This window comes from Ascaphus truei, unplaced genomic scaffold (genome assembly GCF_040206685.1).
Source record: "Ascaphus truei isolate aAscTru1 unplaced genomic scaffold, aAscTru1.hap1 HAP1_SCAFFOLD_689, whole genome shotgun sequence".
NCBI lineage: Eukaryota > Metazoa > Chordata > Amphibia > Anura > Ascaphidae > Ascaphus > Ascaphus truei.
Window position 1 is genome coordinate 182889 of NW_027457022.1, and position 17223 is coordinate 200111.

The window sequence follows — 17223 nt, forward strand, 5'->3', positions numbered from 1 at the left end:
ATAATACCTGTATGTATTCACACTGAGATAATACCTGTATATACTCACAATGAGATAATACCTGTATGTACTCACAATGAGATAATACCTGTATGTACTCACAATGAGATAATACCTGTATGTACTCACAATGAGATAATACCTGTATGTACTCACAATGAGATAATACCTGTATGTACTCACAATGAGATAATACCTGTATGTACTCACAATGAGATAATACCTGTATGTACTCACAATGAGATAATACCTGTATATACTCACACTGAGATAATCCCTGTATATACTCACACTGAGATAATACCTGTATATACTCACAATGAGATAATACCTGTATATACTCACAATGAGATAATACCTGTATATACTCACACTGAGATAATACCTGTATATACTCACAATGAGATAATACCTGTATATACTCACAATGAGATAATACCTGTATATACTCACAATGAGACAATACCTGTATATACTCACAATGAGACAATACCTGTATGTACTCACAATGAGATAATACCTGTATGTACTCACACTGAGATAATACCTGTATGTACTCACAATGAGATAATACCTGTATATACTCACAATGATATAATACCTGTATATACTCACAATGAGATAATACCTGTATATACTCACAATGAGATAATACCTGTATATACTCACAATGAGAAAATACCTGTATATACTCACAATGAGATAATACCTGTATATACTCACAATGAGATAATACCTGTATATACTCACAATGAGATTATACCTGTATGTACTCACAATGAGATAATACCTGTATGTACTCACAATGAGACAATACCTGTATATACTCACAATGAGACAATACCTGTATATACTCACAATGAGATAATACCTGTACTGTATATATTCACAATGAGACAATACCTGTATGTACTCACAATGAGACAATACCTGTATGTAGTCACAATGAGACAATACCTGTATATACTCACAATGAGATAATCCCTGTATATACTCACAATGAGAAAATACCTGTATATACTCACAATGAGATAATACCTGTATATACTCACACTGATATAATACCTGTATATACTCACAATGAGATAATCCCTGTATGTACTCACAATGAGATAATACCTGTATATACTCACAATGAGATAATACCTGTATGTACTCACAATGAGATAATACCTGTATATACTCACAATGAGATAATACCTGTATATACTCACAATGAGAAAAAACCTGTATATACTCACAATGAGATAATACCTGTATATACTCACAATGAGAAAAAACCTGTATATACTCACAATGAGGTAATACCTGTATATACTCACAATGAGATAATACCTGTATATACTCACAATGAGGTAATACCTGTATATACTCACAATGAGACAATACCTGTATAAACTCACAATGAGACAATACCTGTATATACTCACAATGAGACAATACCTGTATATACTCACAATGAGACAATACCTGTATATACTCACAATGAGATAATACCTGTATATACTCACAATGATATAATACCTGTATATACTCACAATGAGACAATACCTGTATATACTCACAATGAGATAATACCTGTATATACTCACAATGAGACAATACCTGTATATACTCACAATGAGATAATACCTGTATATACTCACAATGAGAAAATACCTGTATATACTCACAATGAGATAATACCTGTATATACTCACAATGAGATAATACCTGTATATACTCACAATGAGAAAATACCTGTATATACTCACAATGAGATAATACCTGTATATACTCACAATGAGAAAATACCTGTATATACTCACAATGAGATAATACCTGTATGTACTCACACTGAGATAATACCTGTATGTACTCACAATGAGACAATACCTGTATATACTCACAATGAGATAATACCTGTATATACTCACACTGAGATAATACCTGTATGTACTCACAATGAGATAATACCTGTATGTATTCACACTGAGATAATACCTGTATATACTCACAATGAGACAATACCTGTATGTACTCACAATGAGATAATACCTGTATGTACTCACAATGAGATAATACCTGTATGTACTCACAATGAGATAATACCTGTATATACTCACAATGAGATAATACCTGTATGTACTCACAATGAGATAATACCTGTATATACTCACAATGAGATAATACCTGTATGTACTCAAACTGAGATAATACCTGTATGTACTCACAATGAGATAATACCTGTATATACTCACAATGAGATAATACCTGTATATACTCACACTGAGACAATACCTGTATATACTCACAATGAGACAATACCTGTATATACTCACAATGAGATAATACCTGTACTGTATATACTCACAATGAGACAATACCTGTATGTACTCACAATGAGATAATACCTGTATGTACTCACAATGAGACAATACCTGTATATACTCACAATGAGATAATACCTGTATATACTCACAATGAGATAATACCTGTATGTACTCACAATGAGATAATACCTGTATGTACTCACAATGAGATAATACCTGTATGTACTCACAATGAGATAATACCTGTATGTACTCACAATGAGATAATACCTGTATGTACTCACAATGAGATAATGTCAAGGTTCTGCTCGCCACAAACCAGGACCGGACCGCGAGGCTGAGGTGGGGTTGTAAAAGCACCGACCTGAGACCGCGCAGGCTGATCCGGGTTGCGCAGTTCGTAGTCGTATGTCGCAGGATCAGGATTGGAGAAGACAGCGTCGTCGTTGTACAAGCCAGGGTCAGAACAGGAGACGTCAGGATAAACATTGTCCATGCAGGAGTTTGGCAACAAGGAGATAGGAGAGACCCGCTTCAGCTTAGGAGCGCGGGGTTGGCCTTTGCGCGAGCGACGACCATGGCCCATGGTGCTGGTCACAGGAGATGGTAGGCAGACCAGAATGGCACACCGTCTTGCTGTACGGGTGCACCAGTGCTACAACGCAAAAGTCCTGAGCGGGCAAGGGAATCCACTGTTTCAGCGCAGGAACCAGGACACGGCCTCTCTATATTAGGGAAAGAGTAGGCCCCAGGAACCAGGAAGCTGTAGATACAGGGAAACCTCCGCTTCAGTGCAGGAATCCAGGAGACTGCAGAACGCAGGGACGAACCTCTACTTTAGTGCAGGAATCCAGGAGGCTGAAGGACGCAGGGACGAAACCTCTGCTTCAGCACAGGGGAACAGAAGCTGAAGGACGCAGGGAATACCTCCGTATCAGCACAAGGAAACAAGCGGCTTGAAGGGAGCTGAAGGATGCAGGACGTAACCTGGAATCAGCATGGGAGAACAAGCGGCTTGAAGGAAGCTGAAGGACGCAGGGCGTGACCTGGTATCAGCAAAGGGGAACAAGCGAGAGCTTGTGGCAAAACAGATGACATCCAGTTAGGACTATGCTCGGCAAGGAGCATTATGGGCAAGCAATACTTAAAGGCCAGCGGGCCAATCCCCGGCGGGGGTGTGAAGGTACTGCCCCTAATGAGTGAATGCAAGTATAGTTTGCAATGAAAGGCTGCACAGGTGCAATAGATACCAGAGGGTGTGTGTATTGCTTTGGTGAGTGAATCCAGGCTGCAGCAAACATCAGGAGAGGTGCTCCAGGACTGCACAAGTCTGCACGGTAAAGCAACCAGTAAACCGCGGAGCGGATTCCTTACAGTACCCCCCCCTTCACGCGAGACCTCCGGGCGAACATGAGCACACCTAGAGTTGGGGGACCGGGAATTGTTGCTGAACCGTCTAGGATTGGGGGTAGAGTCGTGGTCCAGAGACTCGTGGTTACTCCTTAGTGTACCCCCACCCCATGGTGAAAACTGCGGCCAGACAGGGCCATCCATGGGTCTCGGAGACATCGAGTTGTTCCTAAAGTTCTTTAGGTGGAAAGGGGATCCGTAAACGAGCAGTTCCTTGGTGAGTACAGTTCTAGGATATGAGATTGATGGAAGAAACATCCTTGGTACATGGCTTGCCTTGCAAAATGTCTTGGAAATCCAGGGCTGTGAAGAACCAGAGAGTTCCAGAGCAAAAACGGTAGAAGAACCCCCACTGAAAGCCCAGTCCTTAATAAAGAAACCTGAATCTAGAATCAGCGACCCTGATAGTTGATCGAATACACCAGGAGAAACTTTGTAACAGAAAAAGTCTTGGCTGACCACTGCATGTTGGAATTTGCGAGGAATTTTTCCTCTAGAAGGCTCCCAAGTAATAGTTAGTAAAGGTATAGGCTGGTTAGAAGCATCTCCCGGTATTGGTATGGAAGGTGACAAGGCAAGCAGTAAACCAGGCATAGGGACCGAAATCTTGGGATACGTACAGAGTATTTCCAACTGAGAGGAAATAACAGGGGCAACCGAAAATTCCGAGGGACAAAACCATGGTTTAGCAGGAGCAGAGAAGCAAACAACAGTAGAGCTCTCTAATACTGGGAAATCTTCATTGGGAGAATATATTGTCAGTGAATCAGGAATAGTCCTTGGGATCTTCAAATCAGTAGCTTGAGAAAAAGGCAGAGCCAGGGTAGTGGTGGGAGGGAAGCTAACATCAGAATCTGAAGTCTGTACCTCAATGACAGGGCCCTGAGAATCAACAAGCAGCAAGTATGAACTATGAAAACTCTTAATGACATGCACCTTAGGAGTACAAAGAGTCTTCTCTAAAACTGCAATGGCCCTAACCACAGGGGTACCTAACCTGACAAAAACATGAATTGGTGTGTTTCCTAGTGCAAAATCTCTGATCACAGGACTCCTAACCGATAGTGAGGGTATCTGGGTTTGATTAGAGAAAAAATCAGATGTATTGATAAGTGACATAGAAACACTTACTGAGATTCTAAATTTGCTGGACATGTGAGAAAAAATACCCTTTAAGACAGGAGCTTTAATTTCTTCCCAGAGTAACCCCGTGTTTGCTGGGGCATATTTAGACACAGTACTGAGGGACTGGGTTTCAGCAAAGGCAGGACAGCTAAACAGCTCAGAGTTAAACCCCAGGACTTGTAATATATGCATGGTGACCTCAGACAGTACTAAGGGAGTGACCACAGATATGCTGATCCCTGGAGAATTAGCCTGGAGAGAGAAATCAGGGGGACCCCCAGACAGGATACTCCTTGTAGAAAGAGCTTCAGAATCAGAAGGGGAATCATTACCTCTCAGAGTCTCAAAACTAGAAAGACACAATTCAGCGAAAAGAGAAAGAGTGTGCAAGCTTTTTACTAATCTATATGGAAAAGCGTCACTTTTGGGAGAAAACCGTGCGTCAGCAAACATTCCTGGGAACATAATATGAACCCCAGGAGAGACATACAGACTACAGTATGCCTTTAACCCTAAGCTTAAAGAGGAGGAGAACTCAGACAGTACACGGGGGTTAATCATAACTGTACTGGTCTCTGAAGTAGGTATTTGGTAAGGGATGTCTGGGAAACCAGAACTTACTGCAGACTCCATAATGTGGGAACTATGCGCTGAAGCAGGGATCACCGCTATGTGGGCGACAGGCTGGTTCAGTGAAATACCCGGGAGAAGGAACTCTGTGACTAAGCTTAGGGAAAAACCTGACTCCTGAATACATTTAACAGGAACCAGAACTTTAGCCGAAGTCTCCGGAGACGAAACTGCGGAAACTTGAGCTGAAGCAGGGGATTTATAGCAAAGAATATCTAGAGACTCCGTACGGTTATGGGAATCCCTCAATGCAACCTCTGCTGTCTGACTTGTGGACTCATTCTCTGAGGCTACAACGAAGGCATTAACTTGGAGGCAGCAAGAATTTACAGGGGTTAATGCAGACATTGCCTGAGAGTAATACATAGGTAATTTTTTCTCTGTATTAGGAGAGACAAAGGATCTCTCCTCTGGAGCTAGGGGCGTGCCCGTGGCTGGCAGAGAACAGGGAATTATCAAAGGAGACTCAGAGAGCTGCCCCTCAGGGGTTAATACAGAAATGACCCTGGGAACAGAACTTAGGGATTCTTTCTCTGACGGGGAAAGTACACAGGACTGCCTAGCAGAGGTTAAAGCTGGAAAACCCTCAAGACCTAGAGAGAGGGATTCAAAGCTAGAAATAGGAGAACTAAGGGACTTATTCTCTGATACAAGAACCTTAGTGTTAGTTAGTGACACATATGTGTTCTCCAAGGGGACCTCACAGGACTGATCGGCAGAGGTTAATGTAGACATATCATTAGTGTAAGGGAACCCGGGTATACAATCAGAGCTTGGGACTGTGGCAGTTACTACGTTGGGAGATATTGGTAATAGTTCTGTTTGGTTATCTCCCGGAGAGAGAGATACGTCCCCCGGTTTAGCAACAGGACTGGTAGCCGAGGGATACCGCCAAACGACGGCGTGAGCGGCTAAGAGACGATCCTGTTTTAACAAGCAATCATCCAATGCACGGGAAAGTACATGCATCGTCTCGTGAGCGAGAGCCACCATGACGGAAGGTTCCAGGAATACTATAGGAATGTCCAAGGATTTTGTCAGGGCATTGAGTGTACTACAGGCGTTGACTAGTTCCACAGGACACAGCTCCTCCCCAGTTAAAGGGGAATCAGGGGAGCAGGCAATTTTAGCAATGGCCAAAACACTGGCCAGATACTGTTTTAAGTCTCTGAGGCAGTAAGCCTTATAAACCAGATTATTACGGCATTTCTTTTGCAAGGGAGTCAAGCCCTCCAACATAAACGGATCTTCCATCAGAGGTATTATATCGCACAAATAATTATCCTCAAACTGGGACTGGTCTACAGGCTGGGACAGGTTTTTAGGAAAAAACTTACCAACCCACACCTCAGCGGGGTCCGAGTTTGTAGGGCCGAGCATACTGTCAAGGTTCTGCTCGCCACAAACCAGGACCGGACCGCGAGGCTGAGGTGGGGTTGTAAAAGCACCGACCTGAGACCGCGCAGGCTGATCCGGGTTGCGCAGTTCGTAGTCGTATGTCGCAGGATCAGGATTGGAGAAGACAGCGTCGTCGTTGTACAAGCCAGGGTCAGAACAGGAGACGTCAGGATAAACATTGTCCATGCAGGAGTTTGGCAACAAGGAGATAGGAGAGACCCGCTTCAGCTTAGGAGCGCGGGGTTGGCCTTTGCGCGAGCGACGACCATGGCCCATGGTGCTGGTCACAGGAGATGGTAGGCAGACCAGAATGGCACACCGTCTTGCTGTACGGGTGCACCAGTGCTACAACGCAAAAGTCCTGAGCGGGCAAGGGAATCCACTGTTTCAGCGCAGGAACCAGGACACGGCCTCTCTATATTAGGGAAAGAGTAGGCCCCAGGAACCAGGAAGCTGTAGATACAGGGAAACCTCCGCTTCAGTGCAGGAATCCAGGAGACTGCAGAACGCAGGGACGAACCTCTACTTTAGTGCAGGAATCCAGGAGGCTGAAGGACGCAGGGACGAAACCTCTGCTTCAGCACAGGGGAACAGAAGCTGAAGGACGCAGGGAATACCTCCGTATCAGCACAAGGAAACAAGCGGCTTGAAGGGAGCTGAAGGATGCAGGACGTAACCTGGAATCAGCATGGGAGAACAAGCGGCTTGAAGGAAGCTGAAGGACGCAGGGCGTGACCTGGTATCAGCAAAGGAGAACAAGCGAGAGCTTGTGGCAAAACAGATGACATCCAGTTAGGACTATGCTCGGCAAGGAGCATTATGGGCAAGCAATACTTAAAGGCCAGCGGGCCAATCCCCGGCGGGGGTGTGAAGGTACTGCCCCTAATGAGTGAATGCAAGTATAGTTTGCAATGAAAGGCTGCACAGGTGCAATAGATACCAGAGGGTGTGTGTATTGCTTTGGTGAGTGAATCCAGGCTGCAGCAAACATCAGGAGAGGTGCTCCAGGACTGCACAAGTCTGCACGGTAAAGCAACCAGTAAACCGCGGAGCGGATTCCTTACAGATAATACCTGTATGTACTCACAATGAGACAATACCTGTATGTACTCACAATGAGACAATACCTGTATGTACTCACAATGAGATAATACCTGTACTGTATATACTCACAATGAGATAATACCTGTATGTACTCACAATGAGATAATACCTGTATGTACTCACAATGAGATAATACCTGTATGTACTCACAATGAGATAATACCTGTATGTACTCACAATGAGATAATCCCTGTATGTACTCACAATGAGATAATCCCTGTATGTACTCACACTGAGGTAATACCTGTATGTACTCACAATGAGATAATACCTGTATATACTCACAATGAGGTAATACCTGTATGTACTCACAATGAGATAATACCTGTATATACACACAATGAGATAATACCTGTATGTACTCACAATGAGACAATACCTGTATATACTCACAATGAGACAATACCTGTATGTACTCACAATGAGACAATACCTGTATGTACTCACAATGAGATAATACCTGTACTGTATATACTCACAATGAGATAATACCTGTATGTACTCACAATGAGATAATACCTGTATGTACTCACAATGAGATAATCCCTGTATGTACTCACAATGAGATAATACCTGTATATACACACAATGAGATAATACCTGTATGTACTCACAATGAGACAATACCTGTATATACTCACAATGAGACAATACCTGTATGTACTCACAATGAGACAATACCTGTATGTACTCACAATGAGATAATACCTGTACTGTATATACTCACAATGAGATAATACCTGTATGTACTCACAATGAGATAATACCTGTATGTACTCACAATGAGATAATACCTGTATATACTCACAATGAGATAATACCTGTATGTACTCACAATGAGACAATACCTGTATATACTCACAATGAGACAATACCTGTATGTACTCACAATGAGATAATACCTGTATATACACACAATGAAATAATACCTGTATAAACTCACACGGAGATAATACCTGTATGTACTCACAATGAGACAATACCTGTATATACTCACAATGAGACAATACCTGTATGTACTCACAATGAGATAATACCTGTATATACACACAATGAAATAATACCTGTATAAACTCACACTGAGATAATACCTGTATGTACTCACAATGAGACAATACCTGTATATACTCACAATGAGAAAATACCTGTATATACTCACAATGAGATAATACCTGTATATACTCACAATGAGACAATACCTGTATATACTCACAATGAGGCAATACCTGTATGTACTCACACTGAGATAATACCTGTATATACTCACAATGAGACAATACCTGTATATACTCACAATGAGACAATACCTGTATGTACTCACACTGAGATAATACCTGTATGTACTCACACTGAGATAATACCTGTATGTATTCACACTGAGATAATACCTGTATATACTCACAATGAGATAATACCTGTATATACTCACACTGAGATAATACCTGTATATACTCACAATGAGATAATACCTGTATATACTCACACTGAGATAATACCTGTATATACTCACACTGATATAATACCTGTATATACTCACACTGAGATAATACCTGTATATACTCACACTGAGATAATACCTGTATATACTCACACTGAGATAATACCTGTATATACTCACACTGAGATAATACCTGTATATACTCACACTGAGATAATACCTGTATATACTCACAATGAGATAATACCTGTATATACTCACAATGAGATAATACCTGTATATACTCACAATGAGAAAATACCTGTATATACTCACAATGAGATAATACCTGTATATACTCACAATGAGATAATACCTGTATATACTCACACTGAGACAATACCTGTATATACTCACAATGAGATAATACCTGTATATACTCACAATGAGATAATACCTGTATATACTCACAATGAGATAATACCTGTATGTACTCACAATGAGATAATACCTGTATGTACTCACACTGAGATAATACCTGTATATACTCACAATGAGATAATACCTGTATATACTCACACTGAGATAATACCTGTATGTACTCACAATGAGATAATACCTGTATATACTCACAATGATATAATACCTGTATATACTCACAATGAGATAATACCTGTATATACTCACAATGAGATAATACCTGTATATACTCACAATGAGATAATACCTGTATATACTCACACTGAGATAATACCTGTATGTACTCACAATGAGAAAATACCTGTATATACTCACAATGAGATAATACCTGTATATACTCACAATGAGATAATACCTGTATATACTCACACTGAGACAATACCTGTATATACTCACAATGAGATAATACCTGTATATACTCACAATGAGATAATACCTGTATATACTCACAATGAGATAATACCTGTATGTACTCACAATGAGATAATACCTGTTTGTACTCACACTGAGATAATACCTGTATATACTCACACTGAGATAATACCTGTATATACTCACAATGAGATAATACCTGTATGTACTCACAATGAGACAATACCTGTATATACTCACACTGATATAATACCTGTATGTACTCACAATGAGATAATACCTGTATGTATTCACAATGAGATAATACCTGTATGTACTCACAATGAGATAATACCTGTATGTACTCACAATGAGATAATACCTGTATGTACTCACAATGAGATAATACCTCTATGTACTCACACTGAGATAATACCTGTATGTACTCACACTGAGATAATACCTGTATGTACTCACACTGAGATAATACCTGTATATACTCACAATGAGATAATACCTGTATGTACTCACAATGAGGTAATACCTGTATATACTCACACTGAGATAATACCTGTATATACTCACAATGAGATAATACCTGTATATACTCACACTGAGATAATACCTGTATGTACTCACACTGAGACAATACCTGTATGTACTCACACTGAGATAATACCTGTATATACTCACACTGAGATAATACCTGTATGTACTCACAATGAGATAATACCTGTATATACTCACACTGAGATAATACCTGTATATACTCACAATGAGACAATACCTGTATATACTCACAATGAGACAATACCTGTATATACTCACAATGAGACAATACCTGTATATACTCACACTGATATAATACCTGTATATACTCACAATGAGATAATACCTGTATGTACTCACACTGAGATAATACCTGTATGTACTCACACTGAGATAATACCTGTATATACTCACAATGAGATAATACCTGTATATACTCACACTGAGATAATACCTGTATATACTCACAATGAGATAATACCTGTATGTACTCACACTGAGATAATACCTGTATGTACTCACACTGAGATAATACCTGTATGTACTCACAATGAGAAAATACCTGTATATACTCACAATGAGATAATACCTGTATATACTCACAATGAGACAATACCTGTATATACTTACAATGAGACAATACCTGTATGTACTCACACTGAGATAATACCTGTATGTACTCACACTGAGATAATACCTGTATGCACTCACTGAGATAATACCTGTATATACTCACAATGAGAAAATACCTGTATATACTCACAATGAGATAATACCTGTATATACTCACAATGAGACAATACCTGTATATACTCACAATGAGACAATACCTGTATGTACTCACACTGAGATAATACCTGTATGTACTCACACTGAGATAATACCTGTATATACTCACAATGAGATAATACCTGTATGTACTCACAATGAGATAATACCTGTATGTATTCACACTGAGATAATACCTGTATATACTCACAATGAGATAATACCTGTATATACTCACACTGAGATAATACCTGTATATACTCACAATGAGATAATACCTGTATATACTCACACTGAGATAATACCTGTATATACTCACACTGATATAATACCTGTATATACTCACACTGAGATAATACCTGTATATACTCACACTGAGATAATACCTGTATATACTCACACTGAGATAATACCTGTATATACTCACACTGAGATAATACCTGTATATACTCACACTGAGATAATACCTGTATATACTCACAATGAGATAATACCTGTATATACTCACAATGAGATAATACCTGTATATACTCACAATGAGAAAATACCTGTATATACTCACAATGAGATAATACCTGTATATACTCACAATGAGATAATACCTGTATATACTCACACTGAGACAATACCTGTATATACTCACAATGAGATAATACCTGTATATACTCACAATGAGATAATACCTGTATATACTCACAATGAGATAATACCTGTATGTACTCACAATGAGATAATACCTGTATGTACTCACACTGAGATAATACCTGTATATACTCACAATGAGATAATACCTGTATATACTCACACTGAGATAATACCTGTATGTACTCACAATGAGATAATACCTGTATATACTCACAATGATATAATACCTGTATATACTCACAATGAGATAATACCTGTATATACTCACAATGAGATAATACCTGTATATACTCACAATGAGATAATACCTGTATATACTCACACTGAGATAATACCTGTATGTACTCACAATGAGATAATACCTGTATATACTCACAATGAGAAAATACCTGTATATACTCACAATGAGATAATACCTGTATATACTCACAATGAGATAATACCTGTATATACTCACACTGAGACAATACCTGTATATACTCACAATGAGATAATACCTGTATATACTCACAATGAGATAATACCTGTATATACTCACAATGAGATAATACCTGTATGTACTCACAATGAGATAATACCTGTTTGTACTCACACTGAGATAATACCTGTATATACTCACACTGAGATAATACCTGTATATACTCACAATGAGATAATACCTGTATGTACTCACAATGAGACAATACCTGTATATACTCACACTGATATAATACCTGTATGTACTCACAATGAGATAATACCTGTATGTATTCACAATGAGATAATACCTGTATGTACTAACAATGAGATAATACCTGTATGTACTCACAATGAGATAATACCTGTATGTACTCACAATGAGATAATACCTCTATGTACTCACACTGAGATAATACCTGTATGTACTCACACTGAGATAATACCTGTATATACTCACAATGAGATAATACCTGTATGTACTCACAATGAGGTAATACCTGTATATACTCACACTGAGATAATACCTGTATATACTCACAATGAGATAATACCTGTATATACTCACACTGAGATAATACCTGTATGTACTCACACTGAGACAATACCTGTATGTACTCACACTGAGATAATACCTGTATATACTCACACTGAGATAATACCTGTATGTACTCACAATGAGATAATACCTGTATATACTCACACTGAGATAATACCTGTATATACTCACAATGAGACAATACCTGTATATACTCACAATGAGACAATACCTGTATATACTCACAATGAGACAATACCTGTATATACTCACACTGATATAATACCTGTATATACTCACAATGAGATAATACCTGTATGTACTCACACTGAGATAATACCTGTATGTACTCACACTGAGATAATACCTGTATATACTCACAATGAGATAATACCTGTATATACTCACACTGAGATAATACCTGTATATACTCACAATGAGATAATACCTGTATGTACTCACACTGAGATAATACCTGTATGTACTCACACTGAGATAATACCTGTATATACTCACACTGAGATAATACCTGTATATACTCACACTGAGATAATACCTGTATATACTCACAATGAGATAATACCTGTATGTACTCACACTGAGATAATACCTGTATGTACTCACACTGAGATAATACCTGTATATACTCACACTGAGATAATACCTGTATATACTCACACTGAGATAATACCTGTATATACTCACACTGAGATAATACCTGTATATACTCACACTGAGATAATACCTGTATATACTCACAATGAGATAATACCTGTATATACTCACACTGAGATAATACCTGTATGTACTCACACTGAGATAATACCTGTATATACTCACACTGAGATAATACCTGTATATACTCACAATGAGATAATACCTGTATGTACTCACAATGAGATAATACCTGTATATACACACAATGAAATAATACCTGTATAAACTCACACTGAGATAATACCTGTATGTACTCACAATGAGACAATACCTGTATATACTCACAATGAGAAAATACCTGTATATACTCACAATGAGATAATACCTGTATATACTCACAATGAGACAATACCTGTATATACTCACAATGAGGCAATACCTGTATGTACTCACACTGAGATAATACCTGTATATACTCACACTGAGATAATACCTGTATATACTCACACTGAGATAATACCTGTATGTACTCACACTGAGATAATACCTGTATATACTCACACTGAAATAATACCTGTATATACTCACACTGAGATAATACCTGTATATACTCACACTGAGATAATACCTGTATATACTCACAATGAGATAATACCTGTATATACTCACAATGAGAAAATACCTGTATATACTCACAATGAGATAATACCTGTATATACTCACAATGAGACAATACCTGTATATACTCACAATGAGGCAATACCTGTATGTACTCACACTGAGATAATACCTGTATGTACTCACACTGAGATAATACCTGTATATACTCACACTGAGATAATACCTGTATATACTCACACTGAGATAATACCTGTATATACTCACACTGAGATAATACCTGTATATACTCACAATGAGATAATACCTGTATATACTCACACTGAGATAATACCTGTATGTACTCACAATGAGATAATACCTGTATATACTCACACTGAGATAATACCTGTATGTACTCACAATGAGATAATACCTGTATATACTCACAATGAGATTATACCTGTATATACTCACACTGAGATAATACCTGTATATACTCACAATGAGATAATACCTGTATATACTCACACTGAGATAATACCTGTATATACTCACAATGAGATAATACCTGTATATACTCACAATGAGATTATACCTGTATATACTCACACTGATATAATACCTGTATATACTCACAATGAGATAATACCTGTATATACTCACAATGAGATTATACCTGTATATACTCACACTGATATAATACCTGTATATACTCACACTGAGATAAAACCTGTATGTACTCACACTGAGATGATACCTGTATATACTCACACTGAGATGATACCTGTATGTACTCACACTGAGATAATACCTGTATATACTCACACTGAGATAATACCTGTATATACTCACACTGAGATAATACCTGTATGTACTCACACTGAGATGATACCTGTATATACTCACACTGAGATGATACCTGTATGTACTCACACTGAGATATACCTGTATATACTCACAATGAGATAATACCTGTATATACTCACACTGAGATAATACCTGTATATACTCACACTGAGATGATACCTGTATGTACTCACACTGAGATAATACCTGTATATACTCACAATGAGATAATACCTGTATATACTCACACTGAGATAATACCTGTATGTACTCACACTGAGATGATACCTGTATATACTCACAATGAGATAATACCTGTATATACTCACAATGAGATAATACCTGTATATACTCACAATGAGATAATACCTGTATGTACTCACACTGATATAATACCTGTATATACTCACACTGATATAATACCTGTATATACTCACAATGAGATAATACCTGTATATACTCACACTGAGATAATACCTGTATATACTCACACTGAGATAATACCTGTATATACTCACACTGAGATGATACCTGTATGTACTCACACTGAGATAATACCTGTATATACTCACAATGAGGTAATACCTGTATGTACTCACAATGAGATAATACCTGTATATACTCACACTGATATAATACCTGTATATACTCACACTGATATAATACCTGTATATACTCACACTGAGATAATACCTGTATATACTCACAATGAGATAATACCTGTCTGTACTCACACTGATATAATACCTGTATATACTCACACTGATATAATACCTGTATATACTCACAATGAGATAATACCTGTATATACTCACACTGAGACAATACCTGTATATACTCACAATGAGATAATACCTGTATATACTCACACTGATATAATACCTGTATATACTCACACTGAGATAATACCTGTATGTACTCACACTGAGATAATACCTGTATATACTCACACTGAGACAATACCTGTATATACTCACAATGAGATGATACCTGTATGTACTCACACTGAGACAATACCTGTATATACTCACAATGAGGTAATACCTGTATATACTCACACTGAGATAATACCTGTATGTACTCACACTGAGGACAATACCTGTATATACTCACAATGAGATTATACCTGTATATACTCACACTGAGATAATACCTGTATATACTCACAATGAGATTATACCTGTATATACTCACACTGAGATAATACCTGTATATACTCACAATGAGATTATACCTGTATATACTCACAATGAGACAATACCTGTATATACTCACAATGAGATAATACCTGTATATACTCACACTGAGATAATACCTGTATATACTCACAATGAGATTATACCTGTATATACTCACACTGAGATAATACCTGTATATACTCACAATGAGATTATACCTGTATATACTCACACTGAGATAATACCTGTATATACTCACAATGAGATTATACCTGTATATACTCACAATGAGATAATACCTGTATATACTCACAATGAGATAATACCTGTATGTACTCACACTGATATAATACCTGTATATACTCACACTGAGATGATACCTGTATATACTCACACTGAGATAATACCTGTATGTACTCACACTGATATAATACCTGTATATACTCACACTGAGATAATACCTGTATGTACTCACAATGAGATAATACCTGTATATACTCACACTGAGATAATACCTGTATGTACTCACACTGAGATAATACCTGTATATACTCACAATGAGATAATACCTGTATATACTCACACTGAGATAATACCTGTATATACTCACAATGAGATAATACCTGTATATACTCACACTGAGATAATACCTGTATATACTCACACTGAGATAATACCTGTATATACTCACACTGAGATAATACCTGTATATACTCACAATGATATATGGGGACGTTGCATCCACTTCCAGGGTGAGGC

General features: G+C 38.0%; 1 protein-coding gene across 1 annotated transcript in view; it reads right to left on the bottom strand.

Annotated features, from left to right (window-relative positions):
* LOC142485976 (integrin alpha-L-like) overlaps positions 1 to 17218 on the bottom strand; it is a gene marked incomplete at both ends in the record, with an annotated part of 190777 nt that extends 173559 nt beyond the window's left edge. The window contains one exon of the mRNA XM_075584632.1: positions 17183 to 17218. Within this exon, the coding sequence (XP_075440747.1) occupies positions 17183 to 17218 (36 nt within the window). The remainder of the gene's footprint in view (positions 1 to 17182) is intronic.
* Positions 17219 to 17223: the final 5 nt, after the last annotated feature.